The following is a 24857-nucleotide window of genomic DNA, read 5'->3' as shown; positions in this document are numbered from 1 at the left end:
ACCCCACTGTTTACCCTTCTCCATTGAGAATACTGACCATGTAACCCTACTCTGTTTTCTATCCTTTAACCAGTTTTTAATCCACAATAGGACACTACTTCCTGTCCCCTGACTTTCCAATTTCCTCTGGAGTCTTTCATGAGGTACTTTGTCAGAGACCTTTTGAAAATCCAGATACACAATATTGACCGGCTCACCTTTATCTACATGTTCATTCACCCCTTCAAAGAAATGTAGTAGATTGGTGAGTCAAGATTTTCCTTCACTAAATCCATGTTGTCTTTGTCTCATTAATAATCCATGCTTTTGAATCTGCTCTGTAATTTTGTTCTTTATAGTAGTCTTTACTATTTTGCCCAGCACCAGCGTCAGGCTCACAGGTCTGTAATTTCCCAGATCACCTCTGGAACCCTTTTTAAAAATCGGCATTACATTGGCCACCCTCCAATCTTCCGGTACCTTGCTTGATTTTAAAGATAAATTACATATTACTAACAATAGGTCTGCAAGTTAATTTTTCAATTCTATCAATCCTCCGGGATGTATACCATCCGGGCCTGGTGATTTGCTACTCTTCAGTTTGTCAAATTGCCCCATTACATCTTCCAGGTTTACAGCGATTTGATTCAGTCTCTCTAACACGTCAGCATTAAATACCATTTCTCGCACTGGTATCTCTCCCACATCTTCCTCGTTGAAGACTGAAGCAAAGAATTCATCTCTCCGCTATGGCCTTGTATTCCCTGAGTGCCCCTATTACCCCTTAGTCATCTAGCAGTCCAACCAATTCTTTTGCCGACTTCTTGTTTTTAATATACGTAAACTGTTTTTGCTCTGCATTTTTGCCTCCAACTCAGTCTTCTTTTCAAAGTCTCTATTTTCCTTTTTTTATCAGCACTTTGTATTTGATTTGCCATTCTTTATGTATTTTCCTATTTTCAGTTGGATCCTTCTTCCGTGTTCTGAAGTATTTTCTTTTAGCTCAGATAGCTTCCTTCACCTCACTTTTTAACCATGCCGGCTGTTTGGTCTTCCTTCCTCCTTTTTTAATACACAGAATATATTTGGCCTGGGCTTCCAGGATGGTATTTTTGAATAGTATCCATGCCTGATGTAAAATTTTGACCTTCACAGCTGCTCCTTTAAGTTTCTTTTTTTTTTTCACTGTTCTCATTTTATCATAGTCTCCTTTTTGAAAATTAATTGCAAATGTATTGGATTTCCTGTGTGTACTTGCAAAGAATTTCACCTCTCTAGCATGCACTGATGTTACATTTATCCAGTCAATATTGGGGTAATTGAAATCAACAACACACAAACAATTCTACCTCGTGTACAATTAGTTTGGGGGCAACTATGGCAGGCACACCATAAAAAAGTGGAAAAAAAAAGACTTCAGAAAAATCGGATCCACCTCGTTCTTAAAGGACACACCTTAGATATAATGAGGGAACCGTTACAATCATGTGTCTTCACAAAAAAAATTCCACATTAACTTTCATATGAGCACTACCATGTGCCACCACAGACCTTGTAGGAGACTCAAAAACTCACTTATCCAAGCTTGGAAAATGTACTTAGCTCATTATAATGATGTCTTCGCCATTTATAATCCAATCCAGGTCCGAATGCTGTACTTTTTCAAAATTCCTCAAATCCCGACAGGGAAGCCCTATTTCGCTATACCATAGCTGCCTCAGGGGAATATTTTCTTTCTTTATAATCCAAGCACTTTAAATCACTCTCCGTCTCCAAATCACCCTGGAACAAAAAATGGCTGACGGCTTCATTTTTCTCTTTACACGTATATATACTCAGCGTCTGATGTCACATCTTCATCATCCAATGAGACGATCACAGAAAAGCCTTCCATTCAATCGCCACATTTAAACCTCTCGGTATGACAGTCTTTAATTCAAATATCCAACGCTGCTCTCTCTGTCTTAATATCCGTCTGATATCTCCTCTGCGTTCTGTCACTCTCAATTGCTCCAATATGATACATTTTAAATCCGAAAACTGATGACGATATTGAGCACAATGCGCTACCATCGGCTCATAAGTCTATAATTTCCCGGATCTCCCCTGAAACCTTTTTTAAAAATTGGCGTTACATTGGCCACCCTCCAATCTTCCGGTACCACGCTCGATTTTAAGGATAAATTGCATATCACTAACAGTAGCTCCGCAAGCTCATTTTTCAGTTCTATCAGTACTCTAGGATGAATACCATCCGGTTCAGGAGATTTGCTACTCTTAAGTTTGCTGAACTGCCCCATTACGTCCTCCAGGTTTACCGTGAAGTCAGTAAGCTTCTCCGACTCGTCTGCTTGAAATACCATTTCCGACAACGGTATCCCACCCAATTCTTCCTTGGTGAAGACCGGAGCAAAGAATTCATTCAATCTCTCCGCTACGTCTTTATCTTCCTTGATCGCCCCCTTTTACCCCTCGGTCATCCAGCGGCTCAACCGATTCTTTTGCCGGCTTCCTGCTTTTAATATACCGAAAAGAATTTTTGCTATGTTTTTTTGCCTCTAATGCTATATTTTTTTTCATAATCCCTCTTGGCCTTCTTTATCTGCGCCTTGCATTTCCTTTGGCACTCCTTATGCTGCTGCTTGTTATTTTCAGACTGTTCCTCCTTCCATTTTCTAAAGGTGTTTCTTTTAGCCCAGTAGCTTCCTTCACCTCACTTTTCAACCACTCCGGCTGTCTTTTGGACTTCCGTCTTTTTTTTCTAATTCGCGGAATATGTTTGGCCTGGGCCTCCAGGATGGTATTTTTGAACAGCGCCAATGCCTGTTGTACAGTTTTTACCCTCTCAGTTGCCCCCCTAAGTTTTTTTTTTTTTTTTTAACCATTCTTCTCATTTTATTATAGTTTCCTTTTTTAAAGTTAAACACTAACATATTTGACGTCCTGTGTATAGTTACTTCAAGGTTGATATCAAAACTGATCATATTATGATCACTGTTATCAAGCGACCCCAGTACCATAACATCCCTCACCAGATCATGCGCTCCACTAAGGACCAAGTCTAGAATTTTTCCTTCTCTCGTCTGCTCCTGCACCAGCTGCTCCATAAAGCTGCCCTTGATTTCATCAAGGAATTGTACCTCTCTAGCGTGTCCTGATGTTACATTTACCCAGTCTATATTTGGATAATTGAAGTCAGCCATTATTATCACATTGCCCACTTTGTTTGCGTCTCTGATTTCTTTTATCATTTCTGCGTCTACCTGCTCATCCTGGCGAGGTGGACGTATTACCAAGTAAAAATGTCTGGAACAACTACTTCAGCATTGTTCCCAAATTGTGGTGTGCCCCAAGGCTCTCCAGTCTCTCCTATCCTCTTTAATATTATCACGGCACCATTAGGTCGACTCTTTGAATCCAAAGGCCTTAAATCCTTTGAATCCTTTATATACACAGATGATATCACTGTCTATTTACCATTTGAGAACCACATCCTAGACATAATCTGAAAAATCCTGGACCTGATGGAAGATTGGGCTACTGCTTTTCACCTCAAACTCAACTATGAATAAACAAAATTCCTAGTCATGAGGGGGCGGAGCAAGATGGCGGCAGCAACATCGCACCGCGAGTGAGCCTTAGATAGCGCTGTGTTAAACCTACACCTCTTGGTAGATTTTTTTTCCTTAAAGACTCTTTACCTTTCTAATGATGCCGCACATCAAGAGGAAGGGGGTTTTGAGAACCGGAGCCCCGCCGGTACTAACTTTGACTCCAACACAGCTTTCTATCGAAGGATTCCTCGCGAGAACCCCTGTTATGACGCCAGGAAGCCCCGCTGAGCTCGTTGCCCGAGGAGAGGCTGAGCTCCAGGGGCAGGACGTTTCACTGTCCCCCCCCGGTGCGCCCACCACCACCGCAACCGGCTGAGGTCGATGATGGAGGTGTAGCCCCAAACCGCGGAGACGGGAGAGGAGAGATACTACTGGGTCCCCACTTCAACGCTACAGCCGAGGCCTGTATAACAGCAATGGCTGAGAGTCAGATGGCACAGAGACCAGGAAAATCTTTAGTCTCCTCGCCGGCAGTGACTCTTGAGGCGATATGGGAGACTCTACAGACGGTGATGAAATCAACTAGCAAGATTGAACCGTTAGTGGGTAATGTAAAGGAATTAACTACTGCATTTTCTTTTATGAAAGAAGAGGTAACTGAAAAGATCAAAAATTTGTCTATTGAAAACTCTAAATTGAAGGAAACCTCAGTTAAATTAATACAAGACAATATGCTGATACATAATAAATTGGAATATTTTGAAAATTATAACAGGAGGTTAAATTTACGATTTTTGAATTTTCCACGGACTTCTATATACACCCCATTAGAAATTTTTAAAAGGTATTTGGTGGAAAATTTAAAATTTACCTTAGAAAATGTTCCTCCAGTGAATAAAATGTATCTACCCACAAAGAAAGTAATACAAGCGTTGGAACAACCAGATTTAAATGTATCAGAATTACTGGAAACATCATTGACTGATATAACTGAGCGGCAAACCTTGTTGGTCTCATTTATATTTCCGCAAGATTTAGAATCTGTTAGGAAGATGGCTTTGAAGAACTTACAAACCCCATTTTATGGGGGGAAAATCTGGGTATTCCCAGATGTTACTAAACAAACTCAAATTAGGAGGAAAGACTTCTTAGCACTTCGTGCTGAAACTTTGTCTTTAGAGCCTCATTCCACTTGAACTATCCTTGCAAATGCAATATAAAATATTTAGGGGTAAAATACGTTTTCTTCGCACCTGAACATTTAAAACAATTTATTTCTCAGAAAAAATTCTTATAATGCTTGTTGAATCTAAACCAGTTATGTTTCGCCTTAAGATTAGGATGTTGGGAGTTGTAATTATATTTTGGGGGGTTGTAATAATCTGCTATTGCTTTATTTCAATCTTGAGATATGTTGAAGTGAATTTCTTTCTCCTAAGTTAACGGCTCTTAGCCCCCGGACTTTGGTGGTCTAATACAAGTTTTGTAATATTTTCCTGATTTTTTTTGTTTGATTAATCATGTGGTAATTTCTTAACTGTATTACCTATTCAAGTAGTAAATGCTTGTAAAAATGTGAAAATGATAAATAAAAGTTAAAAAAAAAAAAAAAAATTCCTAGTCATCTTCAACCTTCAAAGTACCCTCGAGCAGAACAGTTTCACCACTGACCAGACAACTTATCCCCTAGAAACTACATTAAAAATATGTAGGAGTAGTCATTGACCAACACCTGAATTGTGCAGACCAGGTTAACTCTGTGGTTGCTGAGGCATTTAATACTCCCTGGAGACTGAAAAGACTAAGACCATTTTTTTGCAACTAATACCTTCTGTTCAATTATTCAAACAGTGTTATTTTCACAATTAAACTACTTTATGCCATCTACCTACGGAATAAGAAATTACTAATGAGGAATTGCAAACACAGAACACTGCTGCTCGACTGGTTTGCAAAGTCACTAAATTTGAAAAGGTTTCACCACTCCTCATTAGACTACATTAGTTAATTTTTAAAGCTATAATCATTTTCAAAATTATGTACTTTTATTTATAAAACCATTTATGGGATGGCTCCAGACTATATGCGTGACCTGATAGATCTCCCAACTTGAAACTAACTGCAAGGGAATATCTCATTCTACACTTCCCTAATTAGAAAAATATCAAATACAAATCCACTCTTAACTCAAGATTTCTTTTGTTTAGGCACTAAATGGTGGAATTCTATCCCAAGGGAAATAAGATAACACAATAACTATCTGACCTTTAGCAAATTCTTAAAGGCTTTTCTTTTCAATAAATTCCTCCACTGGATGTTGAAATCGGTTATAGCCAAGATCTTTTTCCTCACCACTACTTTTTCAAGAATGTTCAATTAACTGTTACAGTTTCCATAACATGTATTATACATTAATTTGTACTGTTTATTACTTATACTAGTAAAAAAAGGCCTGTTTCTCACACAAATGAATTGGGCGCTAGCAAGGTTTTCCTCGGGGTGTGTATGTTTGAGACAGTGTGTGTGTGTGAGAGAGAGAAAGTGTGTGTGTGTGTGTGTGAGAGAGAGAGAAAGTGTGTGTGTGTGTGTGTGTGAGAGAGAGAGAGAAAGTGTGTGTGTGTGTGTGAGAGAGAGAGAAAGTGTGTGGGTGTGTGAGAGAGAGAAAGTATGTGTGTGTGTGAGAGAAAGTGTGTGTGTGTGAGAATGTGTACGTGAGAGAGAAAGTGTGTGTGTGCGCGTGAGAGAGAAAGTGTGTGTGTGCGCGTGAGAGAGAAAGTGTGTGTGTGCGCGTGAGAGAGAAAGTGTGTGTGTGAGAGAGAGAGAGAGAAAGTGTGTGTGTGAGAGAGAGAAAGTGTGACAGAGAGAGTATGATAGAGAGAGTGTTCAGAGAGAGTATATGTGAGAGACAGAGAGTGAGTGTGTGTGATAGTGTGTCTGTGACTGAGAGAGTGTGTGTGTGTTTGATGGAGAAAGTTTGTGTGAGAGTGTATGTGTAACACAGAGAGTGTGTGTAAGAGAGAGAGCCCCCTATTTTTCAGTTGATAGAGTCTGAGAAACTATATCAGAACATGACTGCAGCCTGTCGACATCTGTTCAATAGTCTTGTAAACCCTGCCAGCTGTATCGGGACATCAGCGGCGAGTTGTCTTGCGAGATCAGCGCTTGCCCGATGTATTTTGAGCGGCACAATATTCGGAACGTCAATGGATAGTTGTGGTGCGAGTTGCCGCCTCGCAGCCATTCTCAGTTTGACTTAGCGCTCATTATCATGTACGGGCTCCATGCCCCCCTCCCTCCCTCTCCTCCCCTCTGAGTTCCAGAGCCCCCTTCCGTCTGAGGTCCATGCCCCCTCCCTCTCTTCCCCTGCGAGTTCCATGCCCCCCTGTCTTCGGAGTTCCAGACCCCTGCGCCTCCCTCCCTCTCAGTGGCAGCTCAACCTGCGTTGGCCGCCCTCTTCTCACAGTCCTGCGCCTGCCCCTTGCCTTCCTGCGTGCCGGCTGTAATTTAAAAGTTGTTACCTGGTGCTCCGGCGGCAGCAGTGGAAGTCGAGCAGGCACGGCGCTTCAGCCTACCTTCCCTTCTGTCTCAGCTGTGCCTCTGTTCCCGCCCTCATTTCCTGTTTCCGGAAAGGCGGGACCAGAGGCACAGCTGAGACAGAAGGGAAGGCAGGCTGAAGCGCCGTGCCTGCTCTATTTTAACTGCTGCCGGTGTACACCAAGGTAAGAACTTTTAAATTACAGCCGGCATGCAGGAAGGTGAGGGGCAGGCGCAGGACTGCGAGAAGAGGGCAGCCAACGCAGGTCGGGCTGCCACTGAGAGAGGGAGGCGCGGGGGTCTGGAACTCTGAAGACAGGGGGGCATGGGGAGGGAGGGGTGGGCCTGGAACTCTGAGGAGAGGGGGGGCCTGGAATTTGGAGAGGGGGGGCGATTCTCCAGCGATTGAATCCTCACCTGCAACATTATATTGCTGGCTGGTGCTGGTTTCGCTTTCCTCTCATTGATCTGCCCTCTGACATCATCACGTTCCGATGCGAGGACGGACCAATGGGAACTGTGTTACGAACCCAGGTATCCAGACGTAGAACGTTGGAGGTGCATATTATTATATAGGATAAGCCACATAGAGCTGAATAATTTTATTCGGATAATGTGGGATACAAGAATCAAATAAATATCAACAGCATAGAGTCAGAAGACTATCAGATGATAGAAGTTCTGGCATAACAGGACTAAGTAGAGATTAGAAGGTAAGGCAGAACCATGCAGAACCCCCATGTTTAGAGAATGTAAAGTAAAGCACGTGGAGTCTAGTTGAACTTGCCGATTATAATTACAAAGACATGAAGAGATCTGAGAAGACCGTACCTGCTAGACCAAATTAATGTAAGCATTGGAAGAGGATAAAATGATTGAAGATATTGAACACAGTAGAAATGTCTGGCAACCATAAGAAAATGGAGCAGTGATCCAAGCTTTGTCTAATTGTATCAGTTATGGAAAGAAGAACATTTTTTGCGCTGTGTGCTTTCTGAAAACAGTACTGATACAGATTTGACACCACCGCATATTCTTTTTTTATTTTTTTTTAAATTTATCACCATTTTAAATTTAAACAACCAAGTAATCTACTTGTACAGAAAAGTGATACTACAACTTAATATAGCTACTAATAAAAATAAAACAATTTAACAAGAAATCAGTTAAGGAAGTTACGTTCAAGTCCACATTAATAATGGATCCAAGATTTCATAGAGTGGAACAATTTTACAAGAAATGGTATCAGGAAAATATAACTGATGTGATGGCATTCCAGATTTCAAATAAGAGCTTACAGTCGCGAGAGTTCTATCTAAACCCCCGCGATCCATTTTGCCACAAGAAAAGCAGTGAGATGAGAAGGTTCAAAAACACAAATTTAACAGACTGGTATTTAACTACACATTTACATGGATACTGCAAATAGAAGGTAGCACCAATCTGAAGTACACCTGGCTTAAGCAATAAAAACTGGCAATGTCATTCTCCGAGGACAAGCAGGCTGTTTGTTCTCACATATGGGTGACGTATATGGCAGCCCCAGGTCCGGAAAATCTTCCTAGCAACAAAGGTTGCTAAAGCCTTTGAGCGCACGGGTGCGCGAGAGTCCCGCTTCAGTTTTCTTTTTCCACGGTCAGGAATGGCTGTTTACAGCGGTTCTGTGCCCCAGAAAGAAGAGCCTTCGCTTTACTCGACTTTTCGCTGTTTTTTTCTTCTTCGTCGTGCTCGTCCACGAGCTGTTGGTTTTTCTTTTTTTTTAAAAAGTTTTTTTCCCTTAGTTTTCTTAGTTTTTGCCCTCAAGTTTCCTTTCGTCATCGTGTGCGGCCTTTTTGGCTGCCCATACGGGTTTTCTCCCTTTTTTGTGCCCTTCCTTTGGCACCATCGCAAATTTTGATGTTGCCGTCGCTATTTTTCCGTCGATGATATTAAGGCTCGCCAGCGGATTCAAAAAATGCACTCGGTGCAACCGGGCAATCTCAGACACCGATCCTCACGCGTGGTGTATCCAGTGCCTTGGGCCCGACCATCGCCGAGACGCATGTAAGTTATGTCTTAGCCTTAAAAAGCGGACACAAGCGTCGAGACAGGCTCAACAGGAACGCCTGTTTGGAGCTTTGCCTGGTACTTCAGCATCGACAGCTGTACCGAGATCGGCGGTGTCAATCTCGGCACCGGAGAGTGCATCGACCTCGGGACTGCAGGTAATGGCTGTCCAGAGACCATCACATGCTGGCAGCAGTGAACCATCAAGTGGGTCTCCACCTGCCTCGAGGGCTCCTGCGGTACAGGCCCATCGGGACCGATCCCTTTTGGACCCGGCCCTGAGGAGGCGTGTGGATTCCACGTCCTCGTCGGTACTGAGGGGTACCGGTGACGTGCTTCCAGCGAAGGCAAAGAAGTACCATCATCGGTCCCCTTCTCGTCACGGTACCGAGAGCTCCGGGGCGTCGAGGGAATCAGCTCCCGTGAAGCGTCGATGCCGGGAGGACCGCTCACCCTCCACATACAAGAGGTGTCAATGCGCTGGTCTCCGGACAGCCCAGTACCGCCTCCTCCTCCTCGGCAGATTCTAGCCTCGACTCCTGTACTGACGCCACAGTTTTTCTCTACAGACACTCTTGACGAGCGCCTCCATGCCATTCTTCCAAGGATCCTGGAAAGCCTGCTGTGACCGTCTGTTCCAGTACCGGAGGTGCTTGCGCCAACGGTACCGTCGATAGATGCGGCTGGCTCCCCACCTGTGGTGAGGCCCTCTATATCGGTGCCGCCCAAGTTGACTCTCCGGCGACGTCGATGGAGGGAGCTTCATCGCCCCCGGCACGGGAGTCAACTTCTTGGCATCGCCATAGAGGACATAGCTCCTCAGCGTCAAGATGGGCTCGGCTTCAGACTGCAGTCAGAGAACCACTGTCCGATACCGAAGGAGAGGACTCGTGGGAAGCAGAGGAAGACCCAAGATATTTCTCTTCTGAGGAGTCTTGTGGTCTTCCCTCTGATCCGACTCCTTCGCCAGAGAGAAAGCTTTCTCCCCCGGAGAGTTTATCTTTCTTGTCCTTTGTCCGGGAAATGTGTACGGCCATTCCCTTCCCGGTGGTAACTGAGGATGAGTCCAGGGCTGAGATGTTCGAGGTCCTGAACTATCCTTCGTCATCCACTGTTCCTCTACGTAAATGTCCTTAAGCAGACATTATTGAGGAACTGGATGAAACCACTATCTAACCCCACCATTCCTAAGAAGGTTGAGTCCCAGTATAGGATTCACAGGGACCCGGAGTTGATGAAGGCCCAGTTGACTCAAGACTCGGGGGTTGTGGATTATGCTCTCAAGAGAGCCAAAAGTATGAGAGATTTCACCTCGGCGCCCCCGAGACGGGAGGCTCGGACTTTGGACTCTTTTGGGAGGAAGGCCTAGCAGTCAGCTATGCTCATCTCCAAAATCCAGTCCTACCAGCTCTACACAAGCATTCACTTGCGGAATAATGCGAAGCAACTGGCGGGCCTGGTCGATCAGCTTCCTTCGGAGCAGGCCAGGCCTTTTCAGGAGGTGGTCAGGCAGCTAAAGGCATGTCGTAAATTCCTGTCCAGGGGTACTTACGATTTTTTTGATGTGGCGTCCAGAGCCGCTACTCAAGGTATAGTGATGTGCAGACTCTCATGGCTGCGTGCCTCTGACCTTGACAATCGAGTCCAGCAGCGGCTTACGGATGTTCCTTGCCGGGGGGATAATATTTTCGGCAAGAAAGTCGAACAGGTGGTAGAGCAGCTCCACCAGCGGTAAAACGCATTCGACAAACTCTCCCACCGGGCGCCTTCAGCATCTACCTCATCAGGTAGACGTTTTTACGGGGGAAGGAGGAATGCTCCCTATGCTTACAATAAGCGTCGGTACAATCCACCTTCCCGCCAGCCTGCTCAGGCTCAGCCCAAGCGTGCTCGTTCACGTCAACAGCGTGCGCCTAGACAGGCCCCTGCAGCTCCCCAGCAAAAGCAAGGGACGGGCTTTTGACTGGCTCCAGGCGAGCATAGCCGCAGTAAAAGTGTCTGTGCCAGACGATCTACAGGTCGGAGGAGGTTAAACTTTTTCCCAAAGTGGCCTCTTGTAACCTCCGATTGGTGGGTTCTTCAAATAGTCGGGCGGGGATACTCCCTCAATTTGATCTCCAAACCTCCAAATTGCCCACCGGGAGCTCCGTCCTTCAGCTTCTAGCACAGGCAGGTACTTGCAGAAGAACTCTCCGCCCTTCTCAGGCCCCTGCAGTTCCCTAGCAAAAGCAAGGGACGGGCTTTTGACTGGCTCCAGCTGAGCATAGCCGCAATAAACGGACCTGTGCAGAACGATCTACCGGTTGGAGAGAGGTTAAAATTTTTTCACCTAAGGTGGCCTCTCATAACCTCCAACCGGTGGGTTCTTCAAATAGTCCGGTTGGGGTACTCCCTCAATTTGATCTCCAGACCTCCAAATTGTCCTCCGGGAGCTCAGTCTTTCAGCTTCCAGCACAGGCAGGTACTTGCAGAGGAACTCTCCGCCCTTTTCGGCGCCAATGCGGTCGAGCCCGTTCCACCAGGGCAGGAAGGGCTGAGATTCTATTCCAGGTACTTCCTTGTGCAAAAGAAAACAGGGGGGGGGGGGATGCGTCCCATCCTAGACCTCAGGGCACTAAACAAATATCTGGTCAGAGAAAAGTTCAGAATGGTTTCCGTGGGCACCCTTCTTCCCATGTTTCAGAAAAACGATTGGCTGTGCTCTTTGGACTTAAAGGATGCTTACACTCACATTCCGAAGTATCTGCGATTCCGTCAGGGAACACAGCGTTTTCAGTATTTTGTGCTGCCCTTTGGGCTTGCCTCCGCTCCCAGGGTGTTTACAAAATGCCTGACGGTGGTTGCAGCATCGCTACGCATACTGGGAGTGCATGTGTTCCCTTATCTCGACGATTGGCTGGTGAAGAACACCTCAGGCAGGAGCTCTACAGTCCATACAAATGAGAACCTTCTGTCTCTCGTTTCCATGGTCAGGGCATCTCAGCAGATCACAGCTTGGTAGATGTTGAGACTTCTCAGCCATATGGCCTCCACAGTTCATGTGACGCCCATGGCATGCCTGCACATGAGATCTGCTCAATGGACCCTAGCTTCCCATTGGTATCAAGCTGCGGGGAATCTAGAGGATGTGATCCAGCTGTCCACCGATTTTCACAATTCCCTTCAGTGGTGGACAATTCACTCCAATTTGACCCTGGGATGGCCCTTCCAGATTCCTCAGCCTCAAAAAGTGCTGACCACGGATGCATCTCTCCTGGGGTGGGGAGCGCATGTAGGTGGGCTCCACTCTCGGGGAGCTTGGTCCCTCCAGGAATCAGGTCTTCAGATCAATCTCCTGGAGCTGCGAGCAATCTGGAACGCTCCGAAGGCTTTCAGAGATCGGCTGTCCAATCAAATTATTCAAATTCAGACAGACAACCAGGTTGCCATGTATTAAGTCAACAAGCAGGAGGGCACCAGATCTCGCCCCCTATGTCGGGAAGCCGTCCAGATGTGACTTTGGGCACGCCAGCACGGCATGCTTCTCCAATCCACGTATCTGGCAGGCGTAAACAACAGTCTGGTCAACAGATTGAGCAGCATAATGCAACCTCACGAGTGGTCACTCAACTCGGGCGTAGTCCACAAGATCTTCCAAGCGTCGGGCACCCCCTCGGTGGATCTTTTTGCCAGTCAGCTCAATCACAAGGTCCCTCAGTTCTGTTCCAGACTTCAGGCCCACGACAGACTAGCGTCAGATGCCTTTCTCCTTCATTGGGGGAAGGGCTTCTGTACGCGTATCCTCCCATACCTTTGGTGGGGAAGACTTTGCTGAAACTCAAGCTAGACCGCGGAACCATGATTCTCATTGCGCCCTTTTGGCCACGTCAGATTTGGTTCTCACTTCTTCTGGAGTTCTCCTCCGAAGAACCGTGGAGATTGGAGTGTTTTCCAACACTCAGAACGAGGGGGCGCTTCTGCATCCCAACCTTCAGTCTCTGGCTCTCATGGCCTGGATATTGAGAGCATAGACTTCGCTTCCTTGGGTCTTTCTGAGGGTGTCTCACGAGTCTTGCTTGCTTCCAGGAAAGATTCCACAAAGAAGTGTTACTCTTTTAAGTGGAGGAGGTTTGCCGTCTGGTATGACAGCAAGGCCCTAGATCCTCGATCTTGTCCTACACAGACCCTGCTTGAATACCTTCTGCACTTGTCAGAGTCTGGTCTCAAGACCAACTCCGTAAGAGTTCATCTTAGTGCAATTAGTGCTTTCCATTATCGTGTAGAGGGTAAGCCTATCTCTGGACAGCCTTTAGTTCGCTTCATGAGAGGTTTGCTTTTGTCAAAGCCCCTAGTCAGACCTCCACCAGTGTCATGGGATCTCAACGTCGTCCTCACCCAGCTGATGAAGCCTCCTTTTGAGCCACTGGATTCCTGCCATCTGAAGTATTTGACCTGGAAGGTCATTTTCTTGTTGGCTGTTTCTTCAGCTTGTAGAGTCAGTGAACTCCAAGCCTTGGTAGCCTATGCTCCTTATACTAAATTTCATCATAACAGAGTAGTCCTCCGCACCCACCCTAAGTTTTTGCCGAAGGTGGTGTCGGAGTTCCATCTTAACCAGTCAATTGTCTTGCCAACATTTTTCCCCGCCCTCATTCCCGCCCTGCTGAACGTCAGTTGCATACATTGGACTGCAAGAGAGCATTGGCCTTCTGTGTCGAGCGGACAAGCCCCTTCAGACAGTCTGCCCAAATGTTTGTCTATTTTGATCCCAACAGGAAGGGAGTCGCTTTCGGGAAACGCACCATTTCAAATTGGCTAGCAGATTGCATATCTTTCACTTATGCCCAAGCTGGGCTGACTCTTGAGGGTCATATCATGAGTCATAGTGTTAGAGCCATGGCAGTGTCAGTGGCTCACTTGAAGTCAGCCACTATTGAAGACATTTACAAGGCTATGACGTGGTCATCAGTCCACACATTCACATCTCATTACTGCCTTCAGCAGGATACCCAACGCGACAATCGGTTCGGGCAGCCGGTGCTTTAGAATCTGTTTGGCGTCTAGAATCCACCCACCCCGGCCCATTTTTGTTCTGTTCCAGTCTGCACTCCCAGTTAGTTGTTCTTCGTAGGTCAATCTCTGTTATGGCCTCGCAGTTGACCTTTCTTTGTTGTTTTGAGTGAGCCTGGGGGCCCCATATGTGAGAACAAGCAGCCTGCTTTTCCTTGGAGAAAGCGTAGATACTTACCTGTAGCAGGTATTCTCCGAGGACAGCAGGCTGATTGTTCTCAGCAACCCGCCCACCTCCCGTTTGGAGTTGGTTTTATTCTTTGTTTGCTTTTGATATAACTGAGGTGGGAAGATGGCCGCGCATGCACAGTGCTTTGCTGGCTGTCGCAAAGCTCTTTTAGATTATACTAGAAAATCTCCGTCCTGGGGCCGCCGTGGACGATGACGACGACCCACATGTGATAACGATCAGCCTGCTGTCCTTGGAGAATACCTGCTACAGGTAAGTATCTTTGCTTTATCTACAACAACACCTAGATCTTTTTCTTGAGTGCTGACCCCAAAGGTATACCCTAGCATCAGGTAACGATGATTTGGATTATTCTTTCCAACATGCATCATCTTGCATTTGTCCACATTAAATTTCATCTGCCATTTGGATGTCCAATTTTCCAATTTCCTAAGGTCTTCCTGCAATATTTCACAGTCCACACGGTTTTTTTTAACAACCTTGAATAGTTTTGTGTCATCTGCAGATTTAATCACATCACTCGTCGTCCCTATTTCCGTATCGTTTATAAATGTTATTTATACATCGGTTCCAGTACTGATCTCTGCAGCACTCCACTGTTCACCCTCCTTCATTGGGAGAAATTACCATTTCATCCTACTCGCTGTTTCTGTCTAATAACCAATTCCTAATCCACACCAGAACCTTGCCTCCTATCCCATGACTATTTAATTTTCTCAGGAGTATCTCTGAAAATCTACATACACTGTATCAACCTACTCACCTTTATCCACATGTTTATGCTCGCCTTCAAAGCAAATTAGTGAGGTAAGACTGCCCTTGGCTGAACTACTACTACTACTATTTAGCATTTCTATAGCGCTAAGAAGTGTACGCAGCGCTGCACAAACATAGAAGAAAGACAGTCCCTGCTCAAAGAGCTTACAATCTAGTAGACAAAAAATAAAGCTAACAAATCAATTAATGTGTAGTTGAAAGAGGAGAGGAGGGTAGGTGGAGGCGAGTGGATACAAGTGGTTAAGAGTCAAAAGCAATGTTTAAAGAGGTGGGCTTTCAATCTAGATTTAAAGATGGTCAAGGATGGGGCAAGACGTAGGGGCTCAGGAAGTCTATTCCAGGCATAGGGCGTAGCAAGACAGAAGGAGCGAAGTCTGGAGTAGGCAGTAGCGGAGAAGGGAACAGATAAGAAGGATTTATCCAGGGAACGGAGTGCACGGGAAGGGGTGTAGGGAAGGATGAGTGTGGAGAGATACTGGGGAGCAGCAGAGTGAGTACATTTATAGGTTAGTAGAAGAAGTTTTGAACAGGATGCGAAACAGATAGGGAGCAGTGAAGCAACTGAGGAGAGGGGGTAGTATGAGTAAAGCGACCCTGGCGGAAGACGAGACAGGGCAGCAGAGTTTTGAACCGATTGGAGAGGGGAGAGGTGACTACGTGGGAGGCCAGCAAGAAGCAGATTGCAGTAGTCCAAACGAGAGGTGACAAGGGTTGGATGAGGGTTTGGTAGAGTGCTCAGAAAGAAAGGGGGCGGATTTACGGATGTTGTAAGAAAGAAACGACAGGTCTGGCGATCTGCTGGATATGAGCAGAGAAGGAGAGAGAAGAGTCAAAGATGACCCCAAGGTTCGAGCTGAGGAGACAGGGAGAATAAGAGAGCCATCACAGAAATAGAAAATGAGGGGAGCGGGGAGGTGGTTTGGGGGGGGGGTGGGGGAATGAGAAGCTCTGTTTTGGTCATATTTAATTTCAGGTGGCTAGACAGCAATGTCAGACAAGCACGCTGAACTTTGGTTGGATGCAAGGTGAGATATCAGGGTAGAAAGGATATTTGGGAGTCATCAGCATAGAGATGGTAGGAAAAGCCATGGGATGAGATTAATGAACCAAGGGAAGAAGTGTAGATAGAAAAGAGGAGGGGACCAAGAACAGAACCCTGGGGTACGCCGACAGGCAGAGGGATAGAAGTAGAAGAGGATCCACCAGAGTGAACACTAAAGGTGCGGAGGGAGAGGTAGGAAGAGAACCAGGAAAGGACAGAGCCCTGGAATCCAAGTGAGGCAGGGTATCGAGAAGAATGCTGTGATCGACAGTGTCAAAAGTAGCGAAAAGATCAAGAAGAATGAGGATGGAATATTGACCTCTGGATTTAGCCAGTAATAGGTCATTGGAGACTTTAGCAAGCACAGTTTCGGTTGAGTGGAGAGGGCGAAAACCAGATTGTAGTGGGTAAAGAATAGCATGTGAGGAGAGAAAATCAAGGCAGCGGCGGCGAACAGCACGTTCAAGTAATTTGGAGAGAAAGGGAAGGAGGGAGAAGTAGGGTCGAGTGAAGGCTTCTTAAGGAGAGGTGTGACCACAGCACGTTTAAAGGCAGTAGGGACAGTCGCAGTGGAACGTGAGAGGTTGAGAATGTGACAGATAAAAGGAATAAGAGCAGGAGAGATGGCATTAAGAAGGTGAGTGGGAATGGGATCAGAGGAACAGGTGGTACATTTTGAGGAAGAAAGGAGAAGTGTAGTTTCCTCAATAGTAACTTCAGGAAAGGAGGAAAGGGAATGAGGGAAAGGAGGGAGAGGTGGCGAGGTAGAGAATGCAAGGTTTATCTTTTGAACCTTGTCGTGAAAAAATTCAGCAAGAGTCTGAGGAGATAATGAAGGGGAGTAGTAGTACTACTACTACTACTACTACTTAACATTTCTAGAGCGCTACTAGGGTTACGCAGCGCTGTACAATTTAACAAAGAGAGACAGTAGTAGTAGAGTTCAGTGTGGTGAAGAGAAGTCGAGGGTTAGAGCCAAGAGAGTTAGTCAGTTGGATATAATAATCCTGTTTGGCGCGTAAAAGAGCAGATTGGAAGGAGGTCAGCATGAACTTAAAGTGTAAGAAATCAGCAAGGGCCCGAGATTTCCGCCAGAGGCGGAGCAGGTACAGGAACGTAGGTAGCAGATATTAGAAGTCAGCCAAATTTGGGGTTTTGTACGCCTTATAGGGCGGGTCATCAAAGGTGCAAGAGTGTCTAAGGCAGATGATAGAATATTGTTGTAAGAAGAAACAGCCTCGTTGCCAGACGTGGATGGTGCCACAGTCGAGAGGAGGTTTGAAACATGGGAGGATAGAGATGAAGGGTCAATACCATGAAGATTCCTAGATAAATTAGATAAGATAGGACTGGACTGGGAGGGAGGAGATTTAAGTGTGAAAGTTATAAGATGGTGATAAGAGAGGGGAAGATCAGAGGCAAGGAAACTAGAGGGTGAACAGTTGGAGGAGAAGATAAGATCAAGACAGTGACCATTTTGATGAGTGGGGGAGGTGGAGCATAGTTGGAGATTAAAGGAAGATGTTAAAGCGAGTAACTTGGAAATATAAGAGTTAGAAGGCTCATTAGCAGGAATATTAAAGTCACCAAGGATGAGAGAGTGGGAGGAAGGATCATGGAAGAAGGCAAGCCAGGCATCAAAGTCACTGGGAAAGGATAAAAGGGACTTATCAGGGGGACAATAAATGACCGCTATTCGAAGAGGCAGAGGAGAGAAAAGGCGGATAGAGTGGACTTCAAAGGAGGAAAAACAGTGAGATTGAGGTGGAAGAAGGGGTTGAAATCTGGAGGAGGGAGAGAGAAGTAGTCCAACACCGCCCCCGCGGCCAGCAGGGCGAGGAGTATGTGAAAAAAGATAACCGCCATGGCAGAGGGCTGCGACTGAAGCAGAGTCATCAGGGCAGAGCCAGGTTTCTGTTATGGCGAGCAGATGGAGGTGACGTGAGATAAAGAGGTCATGAACATATGGGAGTTTGTTGCAGATAGAGCGGGCATTCCAAAGGGCGCAAGAGAAGGGCAGAGAAGAGGAGAGGAGTAGAGGAATAGTGATGAGGTTAGAGAGGTCACGGTGAGATCTGTAGAGTTGGGATAATAGTTGGTGAGGAGGGCTAGAATTGGGATTGATGTCACCGGCTGGGAGTAAGAGAAGGAGTAAAAGAGAGCGGAGGAGAGTGGAAGAGGTGTGGCCATGAAGGTGTCGAAGGCAAGAGGTATTTAGGTAGAATGGGGAAGGCAAAATGGAAGGAAGAAAGAGATGAAGATTAAAAGCTAAGAGGGAGGAAGAGGGTAGGAGAGAAGGTGAGATAATGAAGTCGATGGATGGGCAGTGAGTTCCTGTAGTGGAGAGAAGTAGGGGGTGAGGGAAAAGATTAGGAAGGGACAGGGCAAGGAACAGCATGTGTATAGGGGCCATAGTGTGATTCAGAATTAGGTATAATTGAGTGAGGTCAGTAGTGACTGGGAGAAAATAGATGTAAAGAGAAAAATGCCCTGCGCGCAGCACCAAGAGCGGAGGCCCTGAGTGGATCGGAGTGGACCTGGGAGTCACCCAGGAGAAAGCTGTAAAGGATATGCAGATGAGCTGCAAGTCCTCCACAGCACCTGAAAGGCAGCCGGTGGTAGAGCTGGGCACCTCATCTGAAGAAGGCTTACCAGGAGTTAGGCCGAAGCCAACATTCCTCCCCCTGAGGGTCGCCTGATCCTCATTCTGACTCTGTCCTATTAAACCATGTTTGTGTATGTGTTCTGTAATTTTATTCTTTGTAATAGTTTCCACTGTGTTGCCTGGCACAGAGATCAGACTTACCAGTCTGTAATTTCCTGGATCACCCTGGAACCCTTTTTAAAAATCGTCATCACATTGGCCACCCTCCAATCTTCAGGTACTACAGACGATTTTAACGACAAGTTGCATATTACTAACAGCAGATCAGCAATTTCATGCTTGAGTTCTTTGAGTACCCTTGGACAGGGCTGGTCTTAGCAAGTGCGGGGCCCTGTGCAGACCAACTTGGTGGGGCCCCGCCCCACCTACCCCCCCCCCCCCCCCCACCCTAGCTCCACCACAAGGTATTAAAATTGTTTTACAATATATGATGCAAGCAACAAATGAGCTCCTTTTATTAACGACCATATGTAGATCCTTCAAGAGGTAGTGTGTCATGATTTAGGCTCTACACCCTTTCTGATGTTTTGGTGCCACTTCAGTAAGGCCAACACACAACCTCTCCACTGCAAAACACTATACACAAACTTGTGCAAAAACACACTCATAACCTTAACAAACCATAACAGCACTAATTCCAAGCCAGGACGAGCTACAACCTTAAGCGTGGAAAGGCAGCACTTTAATTACACCGGGCTCTAAAACACCAGTACACAACCTAGTGAAAAAAAAAACAAAAAGGGCTGCAAATACTACACGCTTGCAGAATACTGCACCTTGATCACACATGAAAAACACATGACACAACAGATTTGAAGGCAAAATACTGAACTGGAAAGTTACCTCAAGAAGTCAGACTCAGCATGCAGCAATACTAGAAAAATTGAAACTTGCATGCAAAATATCACAGATGCACATTTCCAAAAGCTGACATATTCCAATTAATAAATTCTGAATAAAATACTTTTTTCGACCTTTGTTGCCTGATCATTTAGTTTTTCTATTCGCTTTGCTCCCAGTGTCTTCTGTTTTATGCAGTCTTCTTTCCATTTGATATATTTTCTCTCACCATGTCCACCATCCTCCTACAGCCTTATGTGTCCTGTCTACCATCTATAGCCCTGTCCCTATCCTTTCTCCAGTTTCAGCATCTGCCTTCAAAGTGTTTCGATCCAGCCCTTAAATTCAGCAATTTGCCCTCCATCCATATCCAGGAGGTCGGAGGCAGAGTTGAGGCGCGCTGTGCGGGGCTCCCTTAAGCGCGAGGCCCTATGCAGCCGCCTCCGTTGCCTCTGCCTAAGACCGGCCCTGCCCTTGGATGTATGCCATCTCGTCCACTTCTCAGTTTGTCTTTGCAGATTGTAGCATGAATTGTCTTTGGCCTTTAAGTTGCACTAAATGCATTATATAATTAACTGGTAGTGAGGTTACAGCTACACTTACGGGGATTTTGTTTAACTAGACATGAATGCATTGGGTCCAGGGTAAAGGACTTAAGTTGTTTTAGAATAAAGCGTATATAGTGAGGAACTGTATTCTCAGTTATTGGCTACCAGTAGATCCTCCACATTTCTGATCTTGGAGAAATAAGCTTAGTGCATTGATGTGGGAATCAACATGTGATGCCCATAATACACTTAAATGACAAAAAGCATTTTTGTTTATATGGGATAAATACCGCCAGTCTTTATCATCAAGAACCCGCAGCTTAGTGCTAAATGGTTTGAGGTGATAATTGATGCTCTCCATTGCTTTGATAGTAATATAGTAACATAGTAGATGACGGCAGAAAAAGACCTGCACGGTCCATCCAGTCTGCCCAACAAGACAAACTCATATGTGCTACTTTTTGTGTATACCTGACCTTGATTTGTTTCTGCCATTTTCAGGGCACAGACTGTAGAAGTCTGCCCAGCACTAGCACCACCTCCCACCACCGGCTCTGCCACCCAATCTCAGCTAAGCTTCTGAGGATCCATTCCTTCTGAACAGGATTCCTTTATGTTTATCCCACGCATTTTTGAATTCCGTTCTTTTAAGTCCACTGCAGCCTATCCGTTTTGTCATTTGTGGGACACAGACCGTAAAAGTCTTACCAGCACTGCCCTTGGGTTCCACCCACTGAAGCTGCTGTCAAAGCCCTTTCCAGTCCATCCTAAACCGACTGCCATATACAGGACACAAACTGTACAAGTCTGCCCGGAGCCGGCCCTAATTCATCACAGCCAGAGTCACTAGACACATCCACACACATGCAGTCATTTAAGTTGAGGGTTTTTATACTATCCATTTCCTAATTAGGGATTCTCTGTTTTCATCCTACACCATTTTGAATTCCATCACTGTTTTTGTTTCTACCACCTCCCCTTGGGAAGGCATTCTAGGCTTCAATCACCCTCTCTGTGAAAGGGTCATGGATTTGATATATTGCCTTTCTGTGGTATACGAAAAAAACTATTGGTAGAGAGCAACAAAGGAAGTAGCCTGGATATTAGAGATGATTGTTGCCGAGAGCAATTTTGATACAGCTCCAAGCTTGAGAATATCAGCTGCCAATCATTTTCAACCATTGAGATATCCACTGTAGCTTTTTTGCTTCTTTGTGTTTTTGTAAAGATATGTCAATTTTTGGAAGAATAATATTATAGCTATGAGAGTCCATCTTTTTGATTTAAGTATTGTTTAGTTCCATGGAACAGACTGAGAATTTTTGTATTTTAAAGTGGTGTTGGTGCTGCCTAATTTACAGTTTTTTGGTTTCTTTGGTAGTCTTTCTCTGTGGTTTTTAGATTTCAGATTTCCTTATTTACATAGTAACACAGTAGATGACAGCACATAAAGACCCATACAGCCGATCCAGTCTGCCCAAGATGTTAAACTCATAGCATAAAGTATGATGTGATACTATATATGCATACTTGATCTTGATTTGTCCTTGCAATTTTCAGGGGACAGACATAGAAATCTGCCCAGCACTGGCCTTGTTCAACTGCTGAAGCTGAATCTGTCCAGTCATGATCAGGGCACAAATTGTAGAAGTCTGCCCAGTATTGGCCTTCCTTTTCACTTACTGATGTTGCCAACTAATCACCACTAAGTGTGTTTGGTTCCATGCCTTCCATACAGGATTCCTTTGTGTGTATCACACATTTTTGAATTCATTACTGTTTTCATCTCCACCACCTCCCACAGGAGAGCATTACAGGCATCTACTACTCTCCCTGTGGTACTCTCGAGTTAGCCCCCTGCATCTAAATTTGCATCCTCTAGTTCTACCATCTTTCCATCTCTGGAAAAAGTTTGCTTGTATACTAATACCTTTCAAATATTTGCATGTCTGTATCATATCACCCTTGTCTCTCCTTTCCTCCAAGGTTTACATCTTCATATCAAGATGCTTAATATCAACTACTTAAAGCTTCAGGAGGTTTTTTTTTTGGGGGGGGGGGCTAAGGATTGGGAGTTATACAAGTACAGACTTTTTTGTCATCCAGCATCATTGTGTGAGTTTTCATTTCTAAGGGAACTGTTCGAGAGGGGAATTTGGCTGGATGGTTCGTATATGGTGGGAAAACAGAAAACCAACTATTGTAAAGTTTAATTGTTTGTATGTTCTTTCAATAAAAAAAGATTTCAAGTTTTAAAAAGCCACTTATTTCATAGGAAAAGACATCTTTTCTGTTTGCTCAGTGTACTTTACTATTCAAATTTACAGATAAGGTACAACTTTCTTCAGAGTTTAAAATTGCGGTGCAGATTTTTGACCTTATGCTTTTAATTGTGAACCCAATGTATAAACCATAAGGAGAGCACTGCTCATTTTTCACGTAGCAGATAAGTTTACTGGCTGTTATTTTTTTCTACCCTTGACTATTATTTTGTGTTCACAGATTGCCCGTATGGTAAATGCTCTTCAGCAGCAGCAGCGACAACCTGGCCTAAAGCACTCACCATCTCATCCCATCGGGCCCAAGCCACACATAGATAGCATGGTCCCCAATGCTTTGAATATTGGACTCCCAGACTTGCAAGCCAAAGGGCAAATACCTGGATATGGAACTGGTTAGTACTGTTCATTTATTCTAAAGTACTGATGTACAGAATACTGTACAGCACAGAACAAATATTACTATTTATCTAATACCAGCTTTTCTATAAAGCAGCAGTTCTCAACAGTTGCACGGCTGATACACAAACAGAGCAGCTAGGGGTTTTTTTTTGTTTGTAACATTTGCAGCATAGGAACAGAGAAAAATGTAGTTATGTAATGCAGTGGCGTAGCAAGGGCGGGGCAGTGGGGGCGGTCCGCCCCGGGTGTCAGCGGGTGGGGGGTGCTCCACTCCCGCTGCTCCCACCCTGTCCTACCTTTAATAAAATTTTTCACAGCGCTGGAGTGGCAGGCAGCGCCTTGCGTCTGCCTGCTGGTAAAAATCTCCTCGACGTCGCGTCCGGCCTTCCCACATTGAGTCCCGCCCTCCTCTGAGGTAACTTCCTATTACCGCGAGGGCGGGTGGGACTCAATGTGGGAAGGCCGGACGCAACGTCGAGGAGATTTTTACCAGCAGGGCAGACGCGAGGCACTGCCTGCCACTCCGGCGCTGCAAAAAAAAATTTAAGGGTAGGACAGGGTGGGAGCAGGAAAACGGAGCGGGTAGGTGTGTCGGGTTGGAGGGGGGCGCTAAGAGGGGTGCTCAAAGGGGAGAAGGGGTTTGGGGAGGGTGGGGGAGCCCAGATGCGGGTGCTCAGAGGGGAGAAGGGGTTTGGGGAGGGTGGGGGAGCCCAGATGCGGGTGCTCAGAGGGGAGAAGGGGATTGGGGAGGGTGGGGGAGCCCAGATGCGGGTGCTCAGAGGGGAGAAGGGGACTGGGGAAGGGAGTGCTCAGATGGGAGAAGGGGTCTGAAGCTGGAACTGGGGTCTGACAAGGGGGCAGGAGGGAAAATAGGGCCATGCCTGGGGCAGGTGGGAGAATGGGGCTGAAAAGGGGGGATGCAAGGCATGTGGTGGATGAAGGGGGCTGGAACTGGGGGCGGAAAAGGAGGGTAGTTGGGATAAGGGGGCTAGTACTGGAACTGGGGGCTGAAAAGGGGCAGGGGCTGAAACTGTGGGGACTAGGGGCTTTAAAGGGGACAGGGAGAACTGGCTGGGGCTGAAGCTCGGGACTGGTGAGAGAAAAGGGCTGGGGTTGAAACTAGGGGCTGAAAAGGGGACAGGGAGAAGTGGCTGGGGGCTGAAGCTCGGGACTGATGGGAGAAAAGGGCTGTGGACTGGTGGGATAGTGGGGCTGAAAAGGGAGGCAGGTGGGAGATGTGGGCTGGGGCTGGAACTAGGGGCAGGTGGAATAAGGGGGCTGGAACTGGGGGCTGAAAAGAGGGGGCAGGGAGAGAGGGGACAGACCCTGGATGGAAGGGGGGAGCGTGAGGGAGGGCAGACCCTAGATGGATGGGAGAGGGAGGGCAGACGGATTGAAGGGGCAGAGAGAAAGGGCAGATGGTGGGTGGAAGGGGAGAGAGAAAGAGGGCAGACTGGGGCAAATGGTGGATGGAAGGGGCAGAGATAGAGGGCAGATGTGGATGGGAGGGCGAGATAGAGAGAGGGCAGATGTTGATGGAAGGGGGAGAGAGAAATGGCAGACTGGGGCAGATGGTGGGTGGAAGGGGCAGAAATAGAGGGCAGATGTGGATGGAAGGGAGAGAGAGGGCAGCCAGTGGATGGAAGGGGCAGAGAGAGAGGGCAGACAGTGGGTGAAAGGGACATTAGAGAGGGCAGACACTGGATGGCAGAGAGAGAGAGCGAAGACAGATGCTGGATGGAAGGAAGACAGTGAAAAGAAGATGAGGAAAGCAGAAACCAGAGACAACAAACTGTAAATATATATTTTTATTATTTTGCTTTAGGATATAGTATTGTAGCTGTGTTAATAAATGTTTATAAATAGAACATGTAAATAAGGTAATCTTTTTATTGGACTAATTTTAATACATTTTGACTTAACTTTCAGAGAACAAAACCCCCTTCCTCAGG

General features: G+C 46.0%; 1 protein-coding gene across 1 annotated transcript in view; it reads left to right on the top strand.

Annotated features, from left to right (window-relative positions):
- Positions 1-24857, top strand: part of TNRC6B (trinucleotide repeat containing adaptor 6B) — a gene marked incomplete at its 5' end in the record, with an annotated part of 663786 nt that overhangs the window by 360458 nt on the left and 278471 nt on the right. Inside the window, 1 exon segment of the mRNA XM_030210577.1 lies at positions 22727-22898. Coding sequence (XP_030066437.1) covers positions 22727-22898 — 172 coding nt within the window.

The sequence above is a fragment of the Microcaecilia unicolor genome, chromosome 1 (genome assembly GCF_901765095.1).
Source record: "Microcaecilia unicolor chromosome 1, aMicUni1.1, whole genome shotgun sequence".
Classification (NCBI taxonomy): domain Eukaryota; kingdom Metazoa; phylum Chordata; class Amphibia; order Gymnophiona; family Siphonopidae; genus Microcaecilia; species Microcaecilia unicolor.
This window is presented reverse-complemented; position numbering and strand designations above follow the sequence as displayed.